General features: G+C 48.1%; 2 protein-coding genes across 3 annotated transcripts in view; one reads left to right on the forward strand and one right to left on the reverse strand.

The window, feature by feature from the left end:
* Clcn1 (chloride voltage-gated channel 1) overlaps positions 1 to 19,524 on the forward strand; it is a 38,154-nt gene extending 18,630 nt beyond the window's left edge. The window contains exons 13-23 of the mRNA XM_008828619.3: positions 4,672 to 4,741; positions 4,920 to 5,030; positions 6,430 to 6,643; positions 7,099 to 7,232; positions 9,838 to 10,082; positions 10,417 to 10,525; positions 10,780 to 10,859; positions 11,085 to 11,123; positions 14,540 to 14,644; positions 14,724 to 14,810; positions 15,432 to 19,524. Of these exons, the coding sequence (XP_008826841.1) occupies positions 4,672 to 4,741; positions 4,920 to 5,030; positions 6,430 to 6,643; positions 7,099 to 7,232; positions 9,838 to 10,082; positions 10,417 to 10,525; positions 10,780 to 10,859; positions 11,085 to 11,123; positions 14,540 to 14,644; positions 14,724 to 14,810; positions 15,432 to 15,800 (1,563 nt within the window). The 3' untranslated portion in view covers positions 15,801 to 19,524. The remainder of the gene's footprint in view (positions 1 to 4,671; positions 4,742 to 4,919; positions 5,031 to 6,429; positions 6,644 to 7,098; positions 7,233 to 9,837; positions 10,083 to 10,416; positions 10,526 to 10,779; positions 10,860 to 11,084; positions 11,124 to 14,539; positions 14,645 to 14,723; positions 14,811 to 15,431) is intronic.
* On the reverse strand, positions 17,455 to 26,342 carry Fam131b (family with sequence similarity 131 member B). 2 transcript variants are annotated; one of them, XM_008828620.3, is made up of 7 exons: positions 26,163 to 26,342; positions 23,651 to 23,760; positions 23,329 to 23,364; positions 22,948 to 23,041; positions 22,474 to 22,671; positions 20,527 to 20,670; positions 17,455 to 20,317 (listed from the first exon to the last, which is right to left on the reverse strand). In XM_008828620.3, the coding sequence occupies exons 1-7, from the start codon at positions 26,188 to 26,190 to the stop codon at positions 19,845 to 19,847; spliced, it is 1,083 nt and encodes a 360-aa protein (XP_008826842.1). In that variant the 5' UTR covers positions 26,191 to 26,342; the 3' UTR covers positions 17,455 to 19,844. The 2 variants fall into 2 exon arrangements, with proteins under 2 accessions (XP_008826842.1, XP_008826843.1); XM_008828621.3 differs by lacking the exon at positions 26,163 to 26,342 and adding an exon at positions 24,648 to 24,750.
* Positions 26,343 to 26,639: the final 297 nt, after the last annotated feature.

Raw genomic sequence — 26,639 nt, forward strand, 5'->3', positions numbered from 1 at the left:
CAAGTACATAATTCTTGGTCATTGATCTTAGGCTAATTTTATGCCTGTAGTTGAAATTTTTTTTAATTTCCTTCATTGTTTTTGCTGTTGCTTGCTAATGTACTTTCCAGTGATCCTATAATTAAAGATACTAGGTGCTTTACAACCAGGCTTCACATTCTTAACTTATGCTCTCAGGGTTGGTGGTGGATCTCTTTCTAAAATATTTTAATTTGTATTTTTATGTATATGAGTGTTTTGCCTGCATATGTATGTAAGAGCACTATGTGTATGCAATGCCTGCAAAGGCCAGAAAAGGGCACTGGATACTCTGGAACTCTCTAGTTCCAGATACAGATGGTTGTTAGCTGCCATGTGGTACTGGGAACTGAAGCCCAGTCCTCTGAGAGCAGCCAGAGCTCTTAACCGCTGAGCCCTCTCTCCAGCCCCATATGGTGAATTTCTTCACGCTGCATTTGTATGTGTTCTTCCCTGCATCACTGAACATAGACTGATCTAGTATACAGATTCCGTGTTCTGGACACATTATTAACCCTTTTTATTCTTCCTTTAAAATAGTTAATCTTTCATTAAAAAATCTTATTAGGAATTTGATTTCTAGACTTTCATTTACAATGCCCATCTCCTTTAATTTATAAATTCTAGCTTTCTCTATTGGTTGTGGTTTGGGGTTTTTCTGGGGGGTGGTTGAGGCAGGGTCTTATTTTGTAACCCAGGCTGGCCTTGAACTAATGGGGATCTTCCTGCCTTAGTCTCTCAAGAGCTGAAATTTATAGCCTGAGCCACCAAATATGGGCCCTGTGTTGATTGTTGAGTCTAATCCCATCTGGGCTTGGTTAGCCCAAGTGATTTTTAAAATTCATTTATTTATTTATTTTTATTTTATGTATGTGAGTGTTTTGCCTGTATGTATAAAGTACACTTGTGTCATGCAATGCCCATGGAGGCCAGAGAGAGTGTTGGAATCCCTGGAACTGGAGTTAAGGATGGTTGTTAGCCTCCATGTAGGTTCTGGGAACTGAACCCAGGTCATCCGCAAAAACCAGTGCTCTTAACTACTGAGTCATCTCTTCAGCCTCATAAATGCAAGTTTTTATAGTATTTCTGAACTTAAGATCCAGTAATGATAAATCTCAGTCAAAGCTGTATGTAACCTTTGGGGTCATATAGACTATTAAAATATCAAGATTTTATAGAAATAAAATATATTTTTCAACACTTCTTCCTTTCCTCATTCCACCCCTAGATTTCTAGCTACATATTTGGATTACATGTCACAAAGTAATGCTTATTTTCAGAAACCTACTTGGATGATATAGAAGAACTCATCACTCATGTCACTATAATTAACTTCTCACTAAATTATATCCTAGATAACATATTATAAGTGTATAAGAAACAGAAACACATACATTCTGGGCTTTATTTCAAGCCCAACAACTTACAGAAGGTCTACAATATTTAAATTTTCTAATTACAGAAGTGCTCACTGCTACAAGTCCATGATGTTACCTAGACACTGCTTTCCAGCAGTGTCACTGAACTCACATAACCAAAATAAAATACAAAAGTAGTCATATTAGTCTGTTTTTCATTATTGTGATGAAATATCTGAGGCAGATTTCTCTGTAATAAAATGGGTATTTTTGGCTCACAGTCCAGGCATCCAAGGTCATGGAGCCACATCTAGTGATGATACTCTTGCTGGTAGACTTCCAGGATGGCCAGAGCATCCATGGTACAAGACAAGGAGCACGTGTGCATTTCTGTGTCTCTTCTGTAATCTCTCCTTCTTATAAAGCTCCCAGGAGTCTACCATGGGTGTTTCACCCTAATGATCTTACCTAATCCTAACAACTTCCAAAGTCTCCACTTCTAAGCCCTATAGTTGGATTCAGTTTCCACCCTCTTATTGCCTCACAAAGGAGATTAAATTTCCAAACAGGAAGCTCTGGGGAACATTCAAGCCATATCTCAACCCTAACAGTGACTAGAGCTACTTTTCTCCAGTTCGATTTGAAATCTAGCCCATGTGATCTTCTAGCATTGATAAGACAAGTAACAGTCTCAGTTCAGCTCTTTTATTGGTAAGCTTCTGTCTTCCTCAATTTCAAGTTGTGGAAAGTATCATCATGTTGTAAATCAAGAGATTTACAGTAAACATGAATATAATTCCAAATTCTCAGCTTTCTTTTTAGTGAAGTTAGTATTATTGCCTAGTATCATTAAGATCTCAGCATAGCCTGGGGCTCCATAGAATGTGGGGTTTTGCCTGGTTTCCTATTATTGTATTCTTGTCAAGGGTCTAAATATAATGAAATCAATGATAACAGGTTTCTAGGCTCTTCATTCTCTAGAAGTGGGTGTTTAAAATCTTAGAAGTGTGCCCTATCACTTTGTAATTTTTTCCTTCATGTACAATAGCTAAAACTGTTTCCTCGTCTTGTGTCATCCTTGTACTCTAGGAGTTGAGAACTGCAGTATTCTCTGACCCTGATCCAGTTGTTATACTTATCTTCAAAGATAATCTAGTTCATTCTTTGGAATGAGACCTATCCGTCACCCATGATCTATAATCCTGGAGCTTTCAGATTAACTTGAGCCTACAAAATCCTCTATGGCTCCCAGGTACTTATTCCAAAGAGATGGAACATGAGAGCTCAGGGAATCTCAAAGTGTTAAATGTCAAAGTCACTTAAGAAGCTTCAGCTACAAGTTCATAGACTCCTCGTGCAGATGATCTGATATTGAACATCCAGAGGCACCTGCTCATCCTCATTCTAAGCAAGTTCTCTGAATAAGTATCACCTTTTGGTGTTTTAATGACTATCAAGGAACTTAATATTCTGAGGAACTTTTTCTGCTTTACATGAACATTATTCTTTCCTTCCTACCTACATTTTGGAGTGCTGTGCCAGTTCAGAGAAGGCAGAAATAACAAGGTACATTCCATGCCCTCAAGAAATTCTCAGTCTGCGTTCTCTTCATTTTGCACATTTAACTTTGCAGTTCTTGGCTGTTTCAGATGATCATATTCTGACATGAGGATGCTTCATGTCATAGGAAACTTTGCTTTGTCTCAGTACATCTGCAGTGACATCTGCTCCAAGTCTTCATCATTGCCTCTTGGATTCAACCTTGGCTGAAGGGAATTCTTTCTAAAGTTCATAAAATAGAGGCTAGAGAGATTGCCTAGTGGTTAAGATCACTTGTAGAGGACCTGGGTTCAGTTCCCAACACTCACATGACAGTTAACAACTGCCCATAATTCTAGTTCCAAGGGATCCAACTCCCTCTTCTGGCCTGTGCAGACACTACATACACATGGTGCACTTACACACATGCAGGCAAAACATACACATGAAATACAAATGAATAAAAATTTAAAGTTCATGAAGTTAATAAATTTATTTCCAATTAGTGTGTAGTGCAATTGACACCATTAAGAATGGTAGGCGCTTTAATGTTGGCAGTTTGTTTGACTTTCAGCTGTTCTCATCTATCTAATTAGTCTGGGATCCTTTTCTAAGATCGATTAACCTACATTGGAAGCAATTTCAAAACTATGCCTCATACTTTCATTTCTTCTTTAGCTATTTCAGTGTTGAGCCACTGTTCCTGCTCCGTTCTCTGCCTTGATTCTTTTGTGCTCTTTGCCTCCGAATTATGTACTGCTTTTGCTGTAATTGTTCCAGTTTCTTCTGGAATACTACCTTATGAAGTTGACCTTGAATATCTTTTCTGTTATATCAGGAGACTAATCAGGTTCTCAGTTTGCCCTACGGTGCAGCCAGAACAGATCAATTTTTTTTCAGTGCTGGAGACTGGATACAGGGCCTCACAAATGCTAAGAATACATTCTAACACTGTGTATCCCCAGGCTCCAGATCTCATTTTTGATCCTTGTTTAAGGTGGTTTGGTATCAAAGACAAAGGCTCAAGCAGAGCGGTCTTCTTTTCAGGTTCCCCTGTAAGGCTTGCCTTCCATGTGGCTCTGTAAATGGTCAAATCAAAGCTAAATTAATCACACAGAAAGCCACTAGGACTTTAAGGTGTTCGCCATGTCAAGCTGGGGCTCTTTTTCAGAAATATAAACTAAGCAGGAAAAGGATTCCTCTAACTTAAGAGTTTCAGATTACTTCACAGAGCTGAACTTCCTGGGCTGAATGTGCTCAGTGGGCGAGGATCTCTGGGGGCAGTGAAAGTGGATCCTCTGGGGCTTCCTTCTACATTGCCAAAGAAAAGTATAATCACCCAAAGGTGGAAGGATTTGTGTTAGCCATCTGGAGGAACTTTCTTATCGTGATAGCACCAAGTTTTTAAGTTCTGGAGGAAGGTGACAGGCAGGAAGACTTCCAAAGGGATTAGCTATCCCAGGATTTCTGTTAGGACTGTTGAAGCAGGAGGGAGGAAGACAGTGGGAAGTGTGTGTGTGTGTGTGTGTGTGTGTGTGTGTGTGTGTCTGTGTGTCTGTGTGTCTGTGTGTCTGTGTGTGTCCGTGTGTGTGTGTCTGTGTGTCTGTGTGGTGTGATAGTAAGAAGGAAGAGAGAGAGGGAGAAAGAGAGGGAGAGAGAGACAATGACAGGAAGGAGAGAGAAGGAGAGAGAGAGAAAGAGAGAGGTGTGCTGGGCATTGTAGAGAGGGTGTTCTAATGTTTCTTTTTTACCCTAGTTTTGGATGTCCATTGTGGCCACCACTATGCCCATACCCTGTGGAGGCTTCATGCCTGTTTTTGTGCTAGGTAAGGACTGATGGAATCTGATAGCTACAGTCTGGGTAGGTAGTAGGCAAACAAGGAAAGACCTCAGATCCTGGGAGTTTGGATTTGGTCATACTGCCCAAGCACGGATTGTCCTGAAGACATGGAGACAAGGAACTTGGCTCTTACAACATTTTCCTTTTCAAAATCTTCCCTCTAGGAGCTGCGTTTGGAAGGCTGGTAGGCGAGATCATGGCCATGCTATTCCCTGATGGTATCTTATTTGATGACATCATCTACAAGATCTTACCTGGGGGCTACGCAGTAATCGGTGAGACATAGTGGTACCCTCTAGGATCCAGACATCGAGCGCTTGAAGTTCTCACAGTCAGACTGCTGGACATTTTCATTGCAGCTACACAGCCTAGCTGAAATTCAACACTGTAATTCAACATTTGTTCAAATAGCCAACCCTTGGTTCTGCCTCTCCAGACTCTTACTGAACTTCTGTGAAACATACATTATAGCAACTAAGTAAGAAAATGAGGAAAAGGATACCCTGCTTGTCTTTGGGTGTCTGGTGGGCCCTCTCTCCTGCCTAAGAATTATGTAGCCCACAATGCATGTGACTCGCTCAGTCCATCCAAACCTACATGTGCTAATGTTAATGGAGACTGAGAGTACAGGAGTGAGAGCTGAGACACATGAGCCCTAAGCTTTCTAAAATGACTTCTAAGACAGACCTATGTATGGTACCACACTTCCTGATCCTAGTCCCTGGCAAAACTTCCATTATCAACAGGAGTCCTCATCCTCTTCATGCCTCTTGGGTATCTCTCATTTTCCCTGCTGTGCATTTCCTGGTATACATATCATGTTATGTGCTGACCTATACTGTGTGCATCACACAGTAGGGCCATGCCTACCAGTATCAGCTTTTTGTGACTTTTTATTATATTTTCACATATACCTTCTCCAACATTTTCCCGCAGGATATCTTCCTTATATTTAAATAAGGAATACAGTTAAAGCATAAGGGACTTTGGTGGGGGGAGGGTTGGTGAGAAAACAACTTAAAAATAAACAAGATAGATTCTATCTTTGGTGAGCTTATAGACTCATACAGCTTTGGATCTGAAAGAATTTTAGTTTGTTAGTGACATTTTTACTCTATAGGTAAGAGCTTGGTATCCCGACAACTTAAATGCTGTTCATCCAGTTGGGACACAGACTCTGGATCCCATGCAGGCCTCGTTCATCCAGTTGGGGCACAGACTCTGGATCTGACACAGGTCTCATTGCCCCAAGTCCACAGCTTCGTTCCTGGCTTTTCACACTATTTACTCATAAATTGTTGGCATTCATTCAACACCTGAGGCTCAAAGTAGAAAGCCATCATTGGGTTTTTAATATTCAGTAAGGGTGACCCAAATTCTGAAAAGCAAGAAAAGCAAAGAATGGGTAAAATATCACTGCCTTCACATCATAAACCAAAGTTTTGGCACACATACAGAGATGTGACTTATTGAAGGTTACATATAAATTAAATCAAAAGGATAATTTTCTAACAGGCCAGCACACTGCTCCCCCTTGTTGACAAATGTGATCTTGGCAGTACTGGTACCGGCCAGGGTCCTGTCTCTTATTCCACATCATTCCTATTACACCTTCATGTACCCCCCCATGCCAAGAATGGCAGTCCTAACCCTTTGGTAATCCTGTCATTCCAGGAGCAGCAGCACTGACAGGCGCTGTCTCCCACACAGTCTCCACAGCTGTGATTTGCTTCGAATTAACGGGTCAGATTGCTCACATCCTGCCCATGATGGTGGCTGTTATCTTGGCCAACATGGTGGCTCAGAGTCTGCAGCCCTCCCTCTATGACAGCATCATCCAGGTCAAGAAGCTTCCCTATTTGCCAGACCTTGCTTGGAACCAGCTCAGGTCAGGGGTACCAGCTGGAATTAGATTAGGGTTGATGGGCTGTGGGAGGTCCTGAGGTAGAGGATGAGGTTAGCATCGGTGTTGGGAAGCACTTTTTTTTTTTTTTAAATTTTATGTGTATGAGTGTTATGCCTGCATGTAGGTAAGTGCACTTGTGTCATGCAGTGCCTGTGGATGACAGAAGAGGCTGTCAAATCCCCTGGAACTGGAGTTATGGACAGTTGTTAGCTGTCATGTGGGTGCTAGGAATCGAACCCAGGTCTTCTGCAAGAATAGTCAGTGTTCTTAACTGCTGAGCCATCTCTCCAGCCCCAAGGGGAAGCACTTTTTAAAATTATATTCCTGTTTCCATTTACTTAATGTTTACTGTGAGTGACAGAATGCATGGCAAATCTTGTGAAAAGAAGATACTGGAGTATGGTGGAGCTAACCCAGAATGCTTTTTCCCTCCTTAGCAAATTTACCATCTTTGTTGAGGACATCATGGTACGTGATGTGAAGTTTGTTTCAGCTTCTTGTACCTATAGGGACCTACAAAACCTGCTCCAGACCACCACAGTCAAGATGTTGCCATTGGTTGATTCCAAAGGTCAGTGGGAAGGAGGGAAGCCTAGCCCCAGCTGGTAAGGAAAGCAGGGTGCTGTAGGAGCAAAGAAAGCACCAGTACTGAAATGTTTCTAAAACACCTGAGAGAAACAGCTTTGAGAGGAAAGTGTTGTTCCAGCTCTTGGCTTCAGAGAGTTTGGTCCGTTGTGGTAGTGAAGGTGGAGCAGAGCAGTACACTGTATCAGGCCAAGAAGCTGGGAAGGGAGTACAATGCCCTCCTGGCTGCCTGCTTTCGGGACTGGAAACCCATGAGATGGTGCTACCTCTATTCAGGGTATACTCAGTTAAACTCTCCAAATTTCCTCACTGACACACCCAGTCTCCTAGGTGATTCAGAATTCAATTGGTTGATAGTACGATTAACGGTCACTGGTATGGACCTGTATTCAGGACTATCCAGCTTACTGTGGGCATATCAGCTTGTACTAACTGGGGAACATGATTGTCCTTTAGAAAGGAAAAATACAGCCATAACACATGCACACGAAGATAGTGAAAATCCAATTAAGGAAATACAGTCAATTCTTATTACTCATGACAACTATGCTTTCTAAAGTCTTCATGAGCCTGGGAGTAGCACTCAGTTTACAGAGCAATTGCACCTAGAGGAAACTTGAGGATAAGTTCCTTGACTCTGATCACTGCATTTTTGTCAATCAGTCAATGCATAACCATGTTTTATGTATGCTTCTGTTTTAAGACACCCTATTTAATAGATATTTTTATTTATTAACATTGAACGCATGGAAAACAACACTATAATCCTACCAGAATGAAACTTACTTAACATACTTTGTCAGTAAGGCATAACACAGTCTTCCTATGCTTAGGAACACGAGACAGAACATTAGCAGTACATTTGGCGGACATTTTAAACAGCTAAGTAACCACGCAAAGCACAAAGATGCAGAAAAACAACGTGGCATTGAATAGATTGCTAGCAGAACACTGTTTACTTGGCTGAGAGGAGAGGGCCAAGTACTGTTTTGTTCAATCTCAGCTGGGAACCCAGGATCCAGGCAGCTCACATTTTGTTGTTGTTCTATGCATATCCGTGAATTGACACCAAAAGCACGTCTAGCATTGGAGTTACAAATTTAATGGGCGAGCGAACTGACAAAGAGAATTCATAAACAGGGTCAGCTATCAGGCCCCTCATCCTGCTTAACTAAGTGATGTAATTTCTTTTCTTTTCTTTTTTGAGGCAGGGTCTTCCTGTAACCTCAGCTGACCTGGAACTCACTTTATAGACCAGGCTGGCCTTGGTCTCACAGAGATCCACCTGCCTCTGCCTCCAGAGTTCTGGGATTAAAGGCATGTGCCACCATGCCTGGCTTCTTTTTTTAATTTTTAAAATGTTTTTATGTGTGAGTGTTTTGCCTGCATGTATGAAGGGTACCTGTGTCATGCAATGCCTGTGAAGACCAGAAGAGGGCATCAGATTCCCCTAGAACTGGAGTTAAGGATGGTTGTTCACCATGTGGGTGCTGGGAATTGAACCCAAATCCTTTGTAAGAGCAGCCAGTGCTCTTAACTGCTGAGCCATCTCTCCAGCCTGTATGTCATTTCTTTAATGCCAACCTAAGGAAGGGTGAAGCTGCCCCTCAAGGAGGAGTGAACAGTTTCAGGAGGTGGCGACTGCACATTTCCTTCATTGACCACCCTTCCTGCCCACCTTTGGCACACCATCCTGCTTTGTATAATTTCTTGTAGTTTATGTATTTATGTCTTTCTCACTAGATTAGATATTCCTTGAAGTTTAGACCATAACCTCTATATTTCCAGAGTTTAAGTATTTATCAGATATTCAATACTCACTTCTCTGTGAATTAATGCAACACAGAAAAGCCAAATAGGGCTATTAGGAGCCGCTGAGATTGCTAGTTCTGATTTCGGATACTCAGAGCATCCAAATTTCTCAAATTACATGAGTTCAAATATTTTCCCTAAGCTCAGACCTTCTACCTTCTCAGTAGCTTCTGAAATCATAGTTTTTCTTTAGAGCAAAGGTACAGCCAATAAGACACAGGGTTTTCATTATATAGCTAAGACTTAACAGGAAGACTTAGCTCAGCACTGTCACTGCAATGTCATGGAACTAAACTTACTGAAAAATGTTAATTATTGTAGCAGAATTTCTACAAATATATAAAAGACCATCTCTAGAAAAGTGGCAGTTTTGTTTATATTCTACCTAGCATGGCCCAGGCTCTTTAACTGATAAAATTTCTTTCAGGATAGACGACCTGATGCTGGTGTAGCTTGTAGACTTAGTGTGTTTGGGTCTCAGACCTAAGAACAGCTTCTACTATTTCATTATATTTGTACAGGGTTGATGGGCCTATTTTCATACTGAGCTCACATAAGGGCAGCCTACAGATAAGTACAGATTAGCACCAATTAGTGTGCTGCCAATGGGGTCTGTAAGTGCTAAATGCATGAAATTAAAGGGATCAAGTGAGGCCACCCTGAAGGAGTGTTTTGGAAGAGACCATAGGAGCTGGGGAAAGGGCTTGGGTTCCTGCTGCTCCTGACTTGCAGTACAGGTGTGGAGCAGGCCCTCAGGGAAGCGTGAATGTCCCCCCCAGATTCAATGATCCTGCTGGGCTCTGTGGAGCGCTCAGAGCTGCAGTCCCTCCTACAGCACCACCTGTGTCCAGAGCGGAGGCTGCGGGCTGCCCAGGACATGGAACGCAAGCTGTCTGAGCTGCCCTATGATGGCAAGGCACAGCTGGCTGGAGGGTGGCTTCCTGGCGGTACACCACAGGGCCGGCCTGAGTCATTTGCCTTTGTGGATGAGGATGAAGACGAGGACCTCTCTGGGAAGACTGAGGTGACCAAGCAGGGAAGAGTAAGGAACCAGACAGAAGGAGAATAGAGAAAAGCATCAGCGGGGGTCTGCAGTGACATCTCTTCTGTGATGATGGGCTAGGCTGGGTTGCCACAGGTGCTGGGAAGAATGAGCTGCAAGGGAGATACTAACAAGGGAGAAAGCCACTAAATGATGCTGGATCTCATGCCAAAGAGACCAGTGCTTCTGGGTGCTATATCCAGAGGGATAGAGGAATTCTGAGCAAGGGAGTGGAGTTAGCTTTCCCAGGACACTGCTAGGGAAGGCACCGGGCAGCCTCTGCGCCAAGACTGAGGATTTTTGCTATTTCTTTCAGTTTCCTCCTCTCCCTCCACTTCCCCCTTTTTCTGTACCACTGTCTCCCGAAGAGCCTAATGGGCCACTGCCCAGCCACAAACAGCCACCTGAAGCCCCAGAACCTGCAGGTAAAGACTTCCCAGCATGCCTTGGGAGTTATGTCTGGGCTCACCCTTACCTAAGAGCTACTCCTGTGAGGAGGTGTGAGGGTAGGGGACAGCCAGAGCTGGCTCTTATTGATAATTTGCCTGTGTTGCTGTTCTTGGGGACGGGGAAGAGGTAGACAAGAGGAATCTGTGGAAGTGATCATTTGGCGACACAGTGTTAGGGACCATTGGGAACCCCTGGCCATTCCCTCATCTGCCCACCATGCTCCTTTCAGGTCAAAGATCCTCCATCTTCCAGAGCCTGCTACGCTGCTTGCTGGGCAGAGCTCGCCCCCCAAAGAAGAAAATAACCCAGGTAAGAGGAGGTGTGTTTAGAAGAGAAACGAGGATGGGGAATATGTATTTGAGGGGTAAGAAACTATAGTCCTTAATTATAAGGTCAGAGATCCCACCCCAAATGGTGACATGAAAGAGACTTCTCTGGACCTGTCCAGGAAGACATGGTTCCTGCTTCGCTGGGAACCCTAACCAGCATGAGAAGAAAAGGGAAAGAACTTGGTCCTGTGACTTTCTTCCCTAGGATTCAACGGACTTAGTGGACAACATGTCACCTGAAGAGGTAAGAAACCCCACAGCCTGGGATGGATTGCCTCATCCAGCGGAGGTATTGCTTTTTATGCTACTTCCTTTAAAACGCTCTTGTAAGAAGAAAGCGTGAGTCTTGATGGGGACGGTCTTTGAGAAGATGGACTAAGATGTCCCTGTGGAGAGAGGAACAAGCAGTGATGGGCCTTGAAGGTATTCTCAGAGACAGAGTGGCTTCAGAAGAGGAAGACCTGAGACTCCCTGTATACATGGGACCATGGGGCTGAGATGAACCTTGGATTGTCTGGATCGAGGGATGCTCTAGGACAGGTGGAAGCTGTTCAGGAAGGATGGAATTTGCCAGAATGAAATGGCACTGAGGGGCGGCACTAGAGCACAGCAAACAGAAGGGCTATCTCCAAACTAGAATGGGAAAACCCTGGTGAAGGTTCCTATACTGTGCTGACCAGGCTGAGACAGTAAGTACATATGGGAGATGGATAATGGCAGTGATGCCTCCTGGAGAGAGACACCTGTTTCCTGAAAGAAGAAGCCATCACATCCATGACAGAAAAACCAAATGCTGAGCATATTTAGTTGAGTGAACAGAATGTGGAGTGGTGGTTGGCAGCCTGAGCAGAACAGGCCCTAGGGGTTGAAGAAGAACAAAAAACAAAATCCATTAGCAACTATTCCATGTAGTAAAGGAGTACAGGCTGACTACAAAGGCAAAAAGGTAGAGCTTTAAAATGTGCCACTGATGGAAAGCCACTGTGGATATTACTTTAAAATAGACATCTTATTGGACATGCGAAAAAATATGTGCTGGAGATGAGAAGTACTACAGGCTTGAACAAAGGGTCGTAGGAAGAAAAGAAGGAAAGAAAGAAAAGAAAACTTCCCTTTCTCCCCTGCTGTCCCTCTGATGAATGACATTTGTAGAATCAGGGTGATGATCACAGAGGCAAACGATCCCTTCCTTCCACCCAGGAGACAGATGGGCCCCAAATGCATTAATGGAGACTTTGTTAAGTTGCTAAAATATACACACATTTTATTTTTTTAAGACAAGGTTTCGCCAGGTGTGGTCGTGTGTGTCTTTAATCCCAGCCCTCTGGAGGCAGAGGCAGGTAGATCTCTGTAAGATCGGGGCTACCCTGGTTCACATTGTGACTTCCAGGTTAGCTGTGACTAGAGAGACCCTGTTGAAAAAAAAAAAAAACAACCAACAAAAAGAAAAAAAAAAAAAAAAAAAAAGAAAAACAAGGTTTCATTGTGTAGACAGGCTGGTCTCCAACTCACAATGATCTGCCTGCCTCTGCCTCCCAATTGCTGGAATCCAAGGCATTTGTCACCATGTCCACTGTATACACACATTTTTTTATTGCACCAAAAAGTGAAAACCAGCCAGTCCATTAGTATGGCTATTTTTTTTTTTCGGTCTTTTTGAGACAGGGTCTCCCTGTAGCCCCAGCTGTCCTGGAACTCACTATGTAGACCAGGCTGGCCTTGAACTCACAGAGATCCGCCAGCTTCTGCCTCCCAAGTGCTGGGATTAAAGGCATGTGCCACCACACCTGGGTAGTATGGCTATTTTTAAAAAAATATTTTATTATTTTTATTTTATGTGTATGAGTGTATTGCCTGCATGTATGTGAGTGTACCCGTGTCATGCAATCCCGTGGACGTCAGAAGAGGGCTTCAGATTCCCCTGGAACTGGAGTTAAGACGGTTAGTAGCTGCCATGTGGGTGCTGGGAATCGAACCTGGGTCCTCTGCAAGAGCAGTCAGTGCTCTCAACCACTGAGCTATCTCTCCAGCCCCAGTATGGCTATTTTTTAAAATATTTTTATTTTGCTGGGTGTGGTGGCGCATGCGTTTAATCCCAGCACTTGGGAGGCAGAGGCAGGCAGATCTCTGTGAGTTTGAGGCCAGCCTGGTCTACATAGTGAGTTCCAGGACAGCTGGGGCTACAAGGAGACCCTGTCTCAAAAAAGAAAAAATTTTCTTTTTTATTTTATGTGTATGAGTGTATTGCCCAGCATGTGTATAAATGCACAATGTGTGTGCAATGCCTGAGGAGGTCAGAAGAGGGCGTTGGATCCCCTGGAATTGGAGTTATAGGCATTTGCTAGCTGTCATGTGGTTTCTGAGAGAGCAGAGAGCCCAGGTCCTCTGTAAGAACAGCCAGAGTGGTAATTGGGACTGAGCTTTTTCATAAGACCCAGCAGCAGCATCATCCTCCTTTTGGGCAGAAGCTTGAGATGTGGCTGGTATGTGGTCAGCACAGAAGACTAGAAGCCCAGTCCACCAGTCACTGCCAGTAGAGCCTCTGGTAGACAGCTGTGTGCCCCCTGCTTCTTCATCAGCAAAATGAAGACAGGGCTGTCGAGAGAATTCGATGAGCTAAGACATGAAAACCATTAGAAGGATGCCCAGCACAGAGGAAGTGCTTGCTAAACGTTCTCTGCAAACACTGCTGCTGTTGTTACTAGGAAAAGGCAAGAGTGGAAGCTGAGCAGGCCTGGGGTGAGCTCAGAAGGACCGACAAAGCAGGTCCTGTCTATACCGTCCAACCCCAGCGTGGACCTAAGCATCTTTGCACCATTTCCATTGTGTGGGCAACCTGTGCTAAGAGCCAGTTAAGCCTCACATGAACCTTTAATCAGGACAATTGGAATTAGAGGGTGCATGGCTGTGTCCAGAAATTTCAGCAGGGGACAGATGGAGGGAACCTCACTGTGGACGGCATACTCAACCCTAGAACAAGGTGCTAGGTTTTGTTGTCAGTCTCTGAAGATGAGGGGTGCTGACTTGGATAAAGGGAGAGCCGAAGTACTGAATCACCCAGAAGGTAAGCATCTGAGGCTCATTTATGAGCTGGAGATGGGCTTACCTGGCATCTTGGTGTGCCTTTGTGCCTTAGTGTGTCTGTAATAGACTGAAAACCAGAAACAGAGCCTTGCCTGCTCAAGTCAACTAAATACCAGGTGGTGCGGTGGGTCTGTGCTTCCCATAAGGAGCAACTGCTAGCTTTCTCCATCCCGAGCCATCAGAATCAAATAACTCTCTCAAGAAGTTTACATCCAATAGGTAGAAGAAAGGCAGGTGCCAGCACAAGGCTGAGTATGAACAATATCATTTCTGAAAAGATTCACAAAGTATCAAAGTACGATGAGAATTAGAAGTAAATCTCATCAACTGGGAGTGTCAGGAAGACACACTGAAGGTTGGGAATAAATGTTTGGAGGCCCAGGCGGGACAAGACTTGGCAGACTGTAAGCTGGAGCCAGTGTTCTGGATACCTGTTGAAAGGGCTGGACCTGGTGAAGGAGGAGAAGGGAAATACCATCTCCTGGGAAGAAAAGGTGTCCCTACTAGTCAAGAGTTCCTGTGGGTCAAAGCTGAGCACCTGAGATTGAAGGGGTCTCTGGGATACTCTGTCAACAGATTGAGGCTTGGGAGCAGGAGCAGCTGAACCAGCCTGTCTGCTTTGATTGCTGTTGTATCGACCAGTCTCCCTTTCAGCTGGTGGAGCAGACAACCCTGCACAAGGCAAGCCCTTACTGAGTGTTGACAGCTTGAGGGAGGGCAGAAGTGGGAGCATGAGCTGACCTGTGCTTTCCCTACCCAGACTCATACCCTCTTCTCGCTTCTCGGCCTCCATCTTGCCTATGTGACCAGCATGGGGAAGCTCAGAGGTGTCCTGGCACTAGAAGAGGTAAGGGTGACAGGCCCCACTTGACCAGAGGAAGGAAGGGATGGGCACAGGACAAGGAAACATGAGTGGGAAAGGGATGGAGTGGACACCTCACACTCCAGCAGGGAGAGAGGGCAAAGCATGTTAGGGCCACAGCCCTGAAGGAGCCATAGTTCTCCACTCCAGACAGGAACTGTGCTATAGGGAGGGCTGTGGGAAGAGGAAGGTGGTATGAAGAGGTCTTAAGAGGTTCAGCTGCGTGTGGTGGCGCACGCCTTTAATCCCAGCATTCGGGAGGCAGAGGCAGGCAGATCTCTGTGAGTTCAAGGCCAGCCTGGTCTACAGCTGAGAGTACAGGGAGACCCTTTCTCAAGAAACAACAACAAAAAAAAAAAACCTTAAAAAAAGAGGTAAAGATCCATGGTGGGGGAAGGGAGGCTTGCTCAGGGGCGCTGGAGAGTCACTGGCTTGCTGGGATAGTGTGGTGTCCTGCCCGGCCTTTTCCTCTTAGTATTTCCCCTTCTTACTGCTGTCTGTCCCATTCCAGTTTCATCCTGTGTTGTCTGTTCCTGCTGTCTGTCTCCCACTGTTCCCACCTTTCTTTTTCTCATCTATCACTTTCCATCTCCCCTTCGTCCCCAGCTACAGAAAGCTATTGAAGGCCACACAAAATCTGGGCTGCAGCTCCGCCCTCCCCTTGCCAGCTTTCGGAACACAACTTCAACTCAGAAGAGTCCTGGGGGGCCATCCCCTCCTGCAGAAGGCTGGAGCCTGCCTGAGGGTGGAGTTGGGGCTCTCGGAGCAGTGGACATGCTTCCCACACCAGAAACCCCTGTACCACCACCATCCCCAGAGGCCTCTGACCTCCAGGCCCCAGCCAGAGTGGAGGGTGAGCTGGAGGAGCTGGAGATGGTGGGGAGCTCAGAGCAAGAGGAGGAGCTAGCTGACATCCTTCAGGGCCCCAGCCTACGGTCCACCGATGAGGAGGACGAGGACGAGCTTATCCTATGACTTCCCCATACGTTCTTCATAAAAGCCATGGGGCCCATGCCAGAGGCTAGACTCCTTTGTGATAGGATATCCTGAAGTTGGGGAGGACACACCTCCATCTTTCCCCTACCCCCACTGTCAAAAGTGATGGAGATAATCTTAAGAACTTAGCACTGGGCAGGAAAGAAGTTGTGTCAGTTAGACCACCTCCCCCATTCCTAGGCAGGGTTTAAGACCCCATGAAAAGTCCCTGTGTTTTCCTGCTGTACAGGTACCTCCCTTTGTCCCCCCCACAATTCCCAGTGTTGTCCAACCACCAACCTGGCCTTACCTATCTTGCAGTTTCCATAGAGGGTAGGTGAGCAGAGGCCTGCAATTACAGGCCCTGTAAGTGCCGCATTGGAAGGGAATGTGGGACCACATCATTGCCCTGTGGATTGATACCCCACAGTGTGCTTCCAAACCATCTGCAGCTGCTTTTCCAGGAGGCTGCCAGCCCTCCTGATTGCCCATGTCTGCTCCCTATAATCTGTTCCCAGACCCCATCCTTGCTGTCACTGTGTCCAGGCCAGGGCCACCGCCAGGGCAGGAAAGGCCAACCCCACCCTCCCTCTGCTGCCTTCTACTTCAAGCAGTGCAATGTGGATAAAAAGAATCAGGAACAGTTCTCTGGAAAAGAGGGCACCAAAGGCTCCATATGGAAGGTACAGGGTCTTAACGGTATTGTCTGACCCCCTGCAGCAGGAAGCTGTCCTGTTTCACCTAACAGGCTGGCTGCCCTGGTTCCAGGTTACCCCTAGAGCATGCATTTTTCCCTCTGCTCGCTGCAGTGGCTAACTTGTCCTGCCAGTGGTTGGCTCTGCCTTGGAGCCACTCCTGCTGGGGCTCCTCCTGAGGTACACTAAGGCTCTGATCCAATGTAGTGGGTCACTCAGACTCCAGCCCCTTGCCTTAGTTCCACAGGTCTTCTGGAGTAGACTCCAGGGCACGCTCAGGGTGGCAAGCTTTAGTACTTCCCACCCTTAGCACAGTTACATCTTTGTCCTTCCAAACCAACAGCAAGGAGTTTGTAGTTGTGCCGCACGGCATTGGCCTGCTTTGCCTAGAAAGAGATGCCAGGTGTCCTGAGCACCCAGACACACTGGCTCTATATGCAGCTCTTCTCCCTCTCTCCCTCCCTTCCTGTATGCCTGACTTAGTTTTACAGTTGAGCTCTCGGGCATTCTCCATCTCCCCAAATAAGACACTCATAGTCAGAGGATACCACCACATTGTGTTTAGTGTCATTGAACAGAGCCTCTGACCCTCTCCAACATGGGCCCCTTCCACCTCCCCAGGCCAGGCCGAGAGAGACATTGAGGCCTAGGTAGGGAGATTAGCAGGGGGCATCCAGGGCCATACCCATATGTAAATAATCTATAATATTTATATATTTATATAGAATTCTCTCTGTAGTATATGTCATGGAATCTCTCTTGGGCCTGGGGTAGGAAATGTCACTAAGAAAACATGCTAAGACTGGCCATAAAGATGAGTGTTTCTCCGACCTGGAGACAGAGCAGAGGGTGTATAGGTGGGGCAAGGGGAAAAACTCAGCCCTAAAGATTCCCTCCCTGACACAAGGAAAAGAAGGGAGGTATATGGGGAGGGAGAGGACAATGGAAGGGAAGGAATGGAAGGTTTGGATTTTCATTTAATAAAGTCAGTTGAAAATGAAAGTGCACCCCCCCTAAAAAAATCATTTAGCAAGAGCAGTTTCATTCACAATATAAAAAGCAGCCCTGCTCCAGAGCTGCTGTAATGCGTGCTGCACAGCCTTTAACCCCAAAGGAAAAGCAACCCTTCCCGCCCCCCAACAGCCTCTTCCTGCACATGCCCCACCCCTCCCCTTAAAATAGGCTAGAGAAGCAAACCCCCATGCACCCTTCCCCAGCACCAGAGAGGTGGTCCCTCCCTCCAGACAAGTTCAAAGTGGTCCTGGGCCAGCTTCTTGGGTCTTCTCTCTTCAGAGCTGGGTGGGCCCCACCTGCCTCTGTGGCAATATGCCAGCAGCCTAGGGAAGCCAAACCCCTGCTCAGGTGAAAACCCTGCTAGATTCCTGCTAAGCTTTCACTGGAGACCATTTGGCTTCCTTGGAAAAGGAAGGAGAGCTGCTTTAGTTTATCCTTCCTTACTCCCCAGGGCCCGAGCAAAAAGGAACCATACTAAAGGAAGCCACTCACTGGACTGGATGTCCGTCGTTACCTGGGGGAAGAATACAGGAGTTGAGACAAACAGAGGGTGTGTTGATAGAGCAGGATGGACAGGGCAAAGACACAGACCCCTAGGAGGTTAGCTTGAGCATGCAGTTTCCTGGAGGTCTGGGACAGGAGACTGGTGGCCAGGGGCAGCTGCTGGGGTTGGCAGGCTAGCCTTTCCCAGTATGCCAAATCACAACACATTAGCAAACACAAAGTATCTTCTCCATTCAGGCATTTGTTGAGATTAAGTGACCTGTTCACCTGCCTTGCCTGGCCAGGTTTACTCCCACGTTTCCTCCATTAACCAATCTCAAGATCCCATGCTTCCCCTTCCCCTGGAGGATGTGGGATACCTACTCTGGTTACCCCTTCAGAACAAGTGTGTGAGAATATGAATGTGGTACATGATGTGGAAACATCCCAGCTCTCAGCCTCATCAGTCCAAAGTCACAGACATGGGGCCTGAGGGTGAGGGAGTCAGCTGGGACCCTGACAGTATAGAACACAAGGCCTTGGAACTGGAGCCTTACACAGATGGGAGGAAAGAGGAAAACAGGGCAACAAACCTCGGGCATCTGCTACCAAAACCCGACCTATGCCAGGGGCCAGGCAGAGGCTGCTGCTGTTGCAGCAGCCTGACAGCACTTGCTGCTGCCCCTGGTCCCCATGGTGCACTCCAAATCAGAGTGGAAAGTAGGTGTGGGCAGGCAAGCTTGTGTCTCACTGCAACCTGTCCTGCAAGGAACAACAGAAGGAGGACCCCTGGGAAGAGGTACCCACCCTAGCCCTCAGCTACCAGCCCAGCCCGGCCAAGGCAGCAACAGCACCAGACTCCTCACTCCACCCTGCTCAACCCTGAGTCCCCAAGAAGTTATAAAAATGTAGAAAAGGCAAAGAGAAAAGTGTAAACAGCTCCAGAGAATTAAGGGAGGGCAGAGGGAGGCCCAGCCCTCATTCCCCCCACTGATGGGGACACTGCATCCCATGTGGACAGTCTGAGACTGGTGTCCCCCACCTTCCACAGGGCTGGGCTCCAGATGGAGAAGGCAGAAAGGGAAGCCAAGACTGGAGAAGCTAAGCCCCATTTGGTCTTTTCCCAGATCCTTGGGGGTCTTCCTTACAGCCACAGGACATTCAAGTGGCTGTGTTTATTCTTTGTCTCATCAGTGACCCTCTTGTCTCTGGGTAGACCTTGGGGTAAAGAAACATGCTGTGACCCCTGTAAATCCCAGCTGCCATAGCTACCTCCTCCTTGGCTTCTGATCCCAGAAGCCAAATTACCCACAGAGGGCAGACTGTCTACCCTGGATGCAGAAAGGCCCTTCAGACCACTCCTCTGTGCCCACTAAGCCATGTCCACCAGCCCCTAAGGTCTGTTCCTCACAGTGGGGATGCACTGGGGCCATAGCCAGAGAAAACAGAGTCGGGAAAGCAAGAGTGAAATGGAGAAAGGAGGCATTCAGACAGTACAGCCAAGGCTCCTGGAAGACGAAATAGGGGTGTAAGAACTGAGATCCACTGTTCAGCACGACATGCCTGGGCATGGGCCAAGAGCCACAGCCATGGTTCATCTCCCACCACCACGCCAGATTCACAGCCACCTAATTGCCTGGGTCTCAGTTCCTAGAATGTGGTTTCTGAAGTGTAAGCCTAGATAAAACCCCCTGCTGGTCCTCCACTTTCCAGGGCGAGGGAGCGGGCAGGCGTGAGGCTGGAGCTCCGGGTTCCCTGCTGTCTTCTGCCCGGGTTACAGCTGTGCTGCTGAAGCACAGGAGGGTATGGCTTTGCAGCCATGTGCCTCAGGTCAGAGTGGGGTAGGAGGGAGCTAGTTGTTGGCATCCCCCTCCTCCTCATCAAAGGACTGCACACCCGAGGATGTGACATCAGACACTTTCCGGCTGAGAGCAGTGGACATCTCAGGGTCTTCTCGTGGTGAAAGTGACTCCAGGTCCCGGCATCCTGCATCCTCTTCCTCCTCAAGGGCCAGTGGTCTCTTCTCTTCCTCTACAGGGCCCCTGGCTAGGTCTACCCCACCAACCCCTGGTGCCCAGTCAGTGTCCACCCCCAGCAAAGGTGGAGGCTCCTGAGCAGAATATCCAGAAGCAGGTTGGGGAGGCCCCATGTCATGCAGGCTGGGCTGTGAGTCATCAAATGCAGGGCCAAGATAGGATCCTGTGGCTGGAGATGCGATGAGGGACTGGTCACTTGCTTCCCAGGCATCTGAAGACCCCAGACAGTACATGCCCTGTGACACGTAAGAGTGAGGCCAGCCATCCATAGGGGCTTGAGCTAGGGCATCTGTAAAGAGAGTGAGCAACGTTGGAGGAGCTCCAGAGCATCAGAGGCTGTGACAGGACCCCACAGAACAGGGTGATGCACAGAGGAAAGAGACAGTGAAGAAGCTGAGACAAACAGGAACAGCCTAAAAGAACAGAGGTGCAGAGGGATCCCAAATAGCAGCAAAGCCTCTGAAGCTCCAGGGGTTGGATTCCAGAACCATCTCTCACCCTGACTTTCCATCAGCTCCTGGTAGTTATCACTGTAGTTGCATCCCAGTGGCTCCTGGGTAGAGTTGACACTCATGTCTTCACCATCCATGGAAGACCAGGCCATAAGTGTTGCCTCGGAAATAGCAAACTGCTCCATGACACCTGTGAAAAAGGGCGATGATCACAAGATCCCTCAGATAACCCTTAGAGCCATGCAAGGGTGTGGAGACACCTACGGTAGCTCTGTTCAGTGAAGTAAAAGACAAGCCATGGGTCACCTGCAACTCTGGAGCAGCCTCGTTTCGGAAAATGAAAAAGGGGGGCTGGAGAAGTGGCTCAACGGTTAAGAACAATGCGCCTGCTCTAGCAGAGGACCCGAGCTTGCTTCCCAGCACGCACCTCAGGCAGTTCACCGTGACTGCCTGTAACTCCAGCGCCAAGGGATCTGATGCCCTCTTCTAACTTCCGCAGGCACCACACACCACACAAGTGCACAAACCCACACTAACACACACACATATACACAAAAAGAAAAAGAAAAAAAAATTTTTTTTTGAGACAGGGTCTCACCATGTTCGTGGCTAGCCTGGAACTCTCCATGTAGAGCAGGTTAGCCTTGAATTTACAGAGCTCTACCTGTCTCTGCCTCCCAGTGCTAGGATTAAAGGCATGTCTGACAAATAAAAATTGTCTTTTAAAAAAGACAAGTGAAATTAGTTTTAATAATATATCTTAAATTTTATTTAGTTCAATATAAGGTTCTCCTTTTAACATACAACTAATATAACATTATTAATGGAATATTTTATATTTTATTTGTATGAAGCCTGAAATTTAGTTGATATATTGCTTACAGTACATCTCTTTTGAGACAGACCACATTTCTAATTCTCAATAGCCACATGTGGCCAGTAGTCACTATACTGGACGGTGCAATCGTTGTACCTGCCCTGAAACAAGCCCAAACCATGGGGGACCTTCCAGAAGGCTGCACTTGGATTCCTATCAAAAAAAGAGCTGGGCTCTTCAGATGAAACAGCCTAAGGAATTGAAGTTGGAGATTCTAGAAGTTTGTCTTTGGGAGTTTTAGAAATTGAACTTATGGTGGTCAAGGTCAGAGGGATCTAGATGGTAGGTTTCAAGATCAATGAAGAACCCAGAAGGGAGGATCAGGGGACTGTGAGTCCCCAGTGATATAAAATTGAAAGCTCAAGGGACTGGGAAAAGGGATGGAGCAACAAAGAGTGAGGATGACTACAGTTGTAGGTTCCTATTCCAGTCAGAGCCAAAAGTAAGCCGAAGCTTAGGTTCCTATATTGCCCTGTCCTACCTCCCGACCCTCCATGTCTGTCACCTGCCCCACTGAGAGTTACGACAAACACGTACAACCTAGATCAACAACATAATGATTTTTCCCTTCCCTTCAGACCTATCACTCTTCCTAAGTATCTTACTACTAGGATTGGTCCACTCTTGTTAGGAACATCACTTGCCTGTTATCAGATCTGTTCTGTTTTCCTGAAACTAAAACCTCTTCTGTGATCTACTGTTTTGAAGGCCAATTTCCTTGATCATCTACTGGTTGTCACAGTAATGACTCCAGTAAGTGAATTCCTGAAATCAAATGCTGATAGGCAAGGAAGGAAGAACTCCCCAAAGCCTCTGAGAATTTTCTCCATTTTTAGAAACATACAAGCAGAGATTTTGAAGCCCAAGGCCCCTGTGTTTTTATACATGTGGCCTCACAAATTTCATGAGTCCCATTTTCTGAGGTTATAAATATGTTTGAAGGTACTTATCAAAATTAACTAGTAAAAAACAAAAATACTTGAAATTAGAGCTGTTAGGAAATGTAAGCCTATGGTGAGCACAGAGGAAGCCAATTCTGCCACAAGGGAGCAGGCTGGAGGGTCAGCCTCTAACCATCCCAAAAATATATCACTTGAGGGATTGGGGTACAAGTACCTGCCAGGAAGCGTGCCTCCTTCTCGCCATCGCTGAGGTCAGAGTAAGCATCTGTGTCCCTGCGCACAGCCTCGTGGCTATGCTGAGGCTGAACGGCCGGGGCCTTCCCCCAGCCCTGCCATTCAATCATGTGGGCCACCCGGCCTTGCCCCATGGCTGTAGGTTTTGTCACGTGGTCCTTCATGCTCCTGGAGATCCCTAAGGGGCCAAACAATACCCACATCCACCAGAATACCACACAGTGCCCATTACAGACCTACCCCATCATCCCCACCCCAGTCATGTGGGATTCCATCCATGGGGCAAGTGTCCTGCAGTACTCCATGCACGAGGAGGAGCCTCAGGACAGGATAGGTTTGACAGAAAGGGAAGATGATTCCGAGCTTGGGTGAACCTCAGGCTTGAGGAGCATGGACACAAGGAGGAGCCTGAGAGTGTTCCAGTCTTGATGCATTTCCAGGCTGAGAGTCTTACCTGAGAAGGACGACTTGGCCAGGGCCCCAATGCCATAGGCATTAGAGTTTCTCTTGAGCTTCGGAAGGATGGAAGTGGTATCCTCCATGGAGAGCTGGGATGGGGAATGAAGAGAATGGACAGAGGCGAATACAAAGGTATGGGGTACCTTACATATAGGATAGAGTTTTGGGCTTCCAGGAAGGATACAGGGAGCAAGTGGTAAGAAAAACCAAGGAAGTATATGCCTGATACATCCCCTGAAACCCGGGGGCTAGGCAGACCAAGAGAGGGCTCATGCTTCCTGCTGAAGTCAGGTAGCCTGTGTCCACAGATGGTCCCCAAGAATGTAAGGAAGAAGGGTCATGGTAGATTGAGGAGGGCTGGGGCAGCTGCACTCACATTGATGCCATCCCAGGAGAAATCTGTTCGCGTTTGCTGTAGGAGAGAGGAAAGGAAACTGTATCTGGACACTTGTAGGAGTACATGTAACCTTGTCTTCCACAAAGAGACTTTCAGAAGTATGCAGAGAAGCAGGCTTTCCTGAGGCTGAGAAAGGTGTCAGTGTGGAGCATTTGGTGTTTTCAGGGAGGTAGGGAGAAGTGGTCTGTTTGGGTCTAAAGGAGTGGAATGATGCCATAGAATCTAGGAAGAAAACTTAAGATCAAGCAGCTAAGGACTTGAGGAGGGTAGTTACTGGGCCCATGGGGGTACCCAGCCTCACCTCAGTAGAAGGCCGATGGAGGCTGCTACCGTGTAGTGAGCTAGTACTGTCCATGTTGATCTGGTCAACATCCTTGAGGCCTTTCCAGTCCACTGCAATCACCTCGTTTCCTGAAATAGCAAGAAGGTTAGTTTCTGGCCCTCCTGGGTCTCTCTCCTTGCTCTTTCCCACAGAGTATTGAGACCACACCTGTGGTCCAGCCTTTCCAAACCCCATCTCTCTCCCCAGCAGTCTTGTCTTGATTGCTCATTTCTGTCTACCTCTCTACTGTACCCAAATTTGAGAGAAATGGTGAACCAAAACATTCAGTTTCAGCTTAACGGGGATATAACACTTAGAAAAAAAAAAATGCTTCATGGCCTTATTTGAAGTTGTTTACACAGAGCGGGAGGGGTCAGAGACTGGGTTGTATTAAGAAAGCCATTCTCCATTCTGTGCTGAAGAATCTACAAAGCTATCTATATGGGACCCCAGCTTCATGCCAATTACAGCTCTACAAACAAGAGCTTAGCTTCTAGGGGAAGCTTCTCTGCTCCACACGTGGCTTTGATATTTGAGGGCTGGGAGGAATGTACCTTCCCTCTTGGGCCCTCCTAAGAGTTGGTGAACTTGGCTAACTGAAAAGGGGTGGGAATAGAGAACTTGAGCCTCCCCCCTCCCCCAAACCAGAGAACCAGGGGTGAGGCTTTGCACTCAGTTCTCTCTGGAGACAGGGAATGGGTTCAAGAGAAGAGACAGAGATAGTACCAGCAAACAAGGACTTTGAAAAATGGGATCTAAAACAACACAAATTCAAAGTCAAGAAGAAAACAGAAGCCAGTGGGGGAGAGATGGTGGAGAGCTGATGGAAACTCAGGAGGGAGAATCCTGACCTGACCACAGGGTGGAACGTTCTGAAGTCTTGGGGAAGAATTTCTTGAGTATTTAGAGATTCAAGTATCAAGTGACTGCCTGAGCCATCTGCCTTTAAAGATCCATTGTACACGTGAGGGCTTACACTTCCGAGTTTAGGGCTACAGGTCTCTTGTCCAGAAGTGCATTGACTGGGTCTTGGGCATGAAGAGGCATTGGGTATCCACCATCACAACTAGTGCAAAAGGAAAGGGATGATGGTGCTGGGACCAAGCGTAGGACTTCCCTCCACCCCAAGTGGCTCTGCTCTCCCTTGGGACCTTGTGGGACGATGAGATGGGTTCAACCAGGGCCTGTGGCTGGGACAAAGAGGAAAGACATCTGGATGGACATAGCTGGAACGGGGCAGTCAAAGAGCAATCTCTGAGAAGAGGGGGAGGGAGGGGAGGTGGCCTTTGAGGAAGAGAGCTGAGTCAGACAGAGCCTTGGGGGGCAAGAAGGGGGAGGGAAAGAGAACAGGGAAAGAGGTGAAAGCGGGGGGGGGTCTCCATGGAAATAAACCGGGTCTCAGAAATCAGGCTTCCGGAGAGTGAGTTTGTTTGTAGTAATAATACGAATTATTCTCTCAGCCTGAGGTCACTGGGGTGTGTAGGCGGGAGAAATTGGGAGTTAGAAAGGGAAAAATTGGGGGGTTTGGGAGAGGACTGCATTAATTTGTTAAGCCCTCAAGTAGAGTTGGTGCGTGGGGTGGGGGATAAGGAGGCGGTAGTAAGACACAGGCTGGAGGGAGAGGACCTTAAAGCTCTCTAAGTGTCTTTCTTCCCTCCCCCAGTCAAAGGTAAATAAAGAACCGGCCCCGCCCCGCCAGCCCCCGCTGACAGGTGCAGGCGGGTCCTGGGGTTCCTAGGCTGGCACCACCCTTCTGGGAAGCGGAGTCCCGACCCCTTTCGGGGCTCCAAACCTTCACCCAGAGTCCACCGGTTCTTCCGGAGCTCCCCCAGTCCAGCCCCATTCCCTCCGGGTGTGGAACCCCTTCCCTCCCCGCGGCACAGACTCTTCCCGCCCCCGCCCCAGAGGGAAAATGCACGTGAACAAAGCAAATCGGGGGAGGCAAGAGCGACGGAAAAAGGCTACCGAGAGGGAAACGGCTGGGGGCAAAACACAAGCCAGATGGAAGGTGGCGGGGAGTGGGGATGGGAGGCGGCGCGCGGAAGAGAGTCGGGGCTGGGCTGAGGAGGGGGTTCTGAGAAGAGGGGCTGCTCCAGGAAGAGGGGCGCGGGGAGGCGCTGGGCACGGCGGATGGCCTGGAGGTGGAAGGATGGGGACACCGGGAGTAGAGCGGAGCGGTGGAGAAGCGAGGGAGGCCGATGGAGAGGCGCTGGGGAAGGACCGCGCCTGCGGGAGGGCGATGGAGAGAAGAGAAGGAGCCCAGAGGGATGGAAGCCTAGGAGGCACGAGAGGAGAGCGCGAGGACGCAGGGATGGAGGGACCGCGGGGTGGAGAGACGACGGGCGGATGGAGGGAAAGTGAAGGCGCGAGGCCGGGCCGGGCGGGCTCCGGGAGAGGTCCCCCGGGGGCAAGGACCGGGATGGGGGAGGGAGCAGGAGGAGCGCCCCGGGGCCGAGCCTGCCCCCTACCCGCGCCCGGCCGCGGTACCCACCCACGGTCCTCGAGCCGATGCAGCCCATGGCTCCGGGGGCCTCCGGGGCCCTCACCGACTCGGGGAGCGCGCCGGGGGGAGCACCGGGAGCCGCGCCGCCGCCCCAGCCGCTCTGCAGCGCCGCGGCTGTCTCCGCTCGGCTCCGCTCCCCCCTCCCCTCTCCATCCCTCCCCACGGCAGCCTCCGTCGCCGCCGCCGCTGCCGCCGCCGCCGCCGCCTGGCTCCCCCGCCCGGGCTCGCCTCCCGGCGGCCGGGGAGGGGGCGACTCAGGGATTGGCTGCGCCCGGCGCCTCCCCTCCCTGCCCCCGACCCGCCGCTGCGCTCCCTGCGCCCCTCCGCCTGTCCTTCGCAGCCTCGCGCCCTGGGGCTCCTCGCCCACTTCCCTCGGGGTGCACCCCCAGGATGCTGGAGGAGACATGGGAATGGCCCGCTTGTAGCCGGGTCAGGAGCTGAGGGCCCACCCTTGGGCTCTGTTGG

This window comes from Nannospalax galili, unplaced genomic scaffold (genome assembly GCF_000622305.1).
Source record: "Nannospalax galili isolate Female #2095 unplaced genomic scaffold, S.galili_v1.0 scaffold233, whole genome shotgun sequence".
Taxonomy (NCBI): Eukaryota; Metazoa; Chordata; class Mammalia; order Rodentia; family Spalacidae; genus Nannospalax; species Nannospalax galili.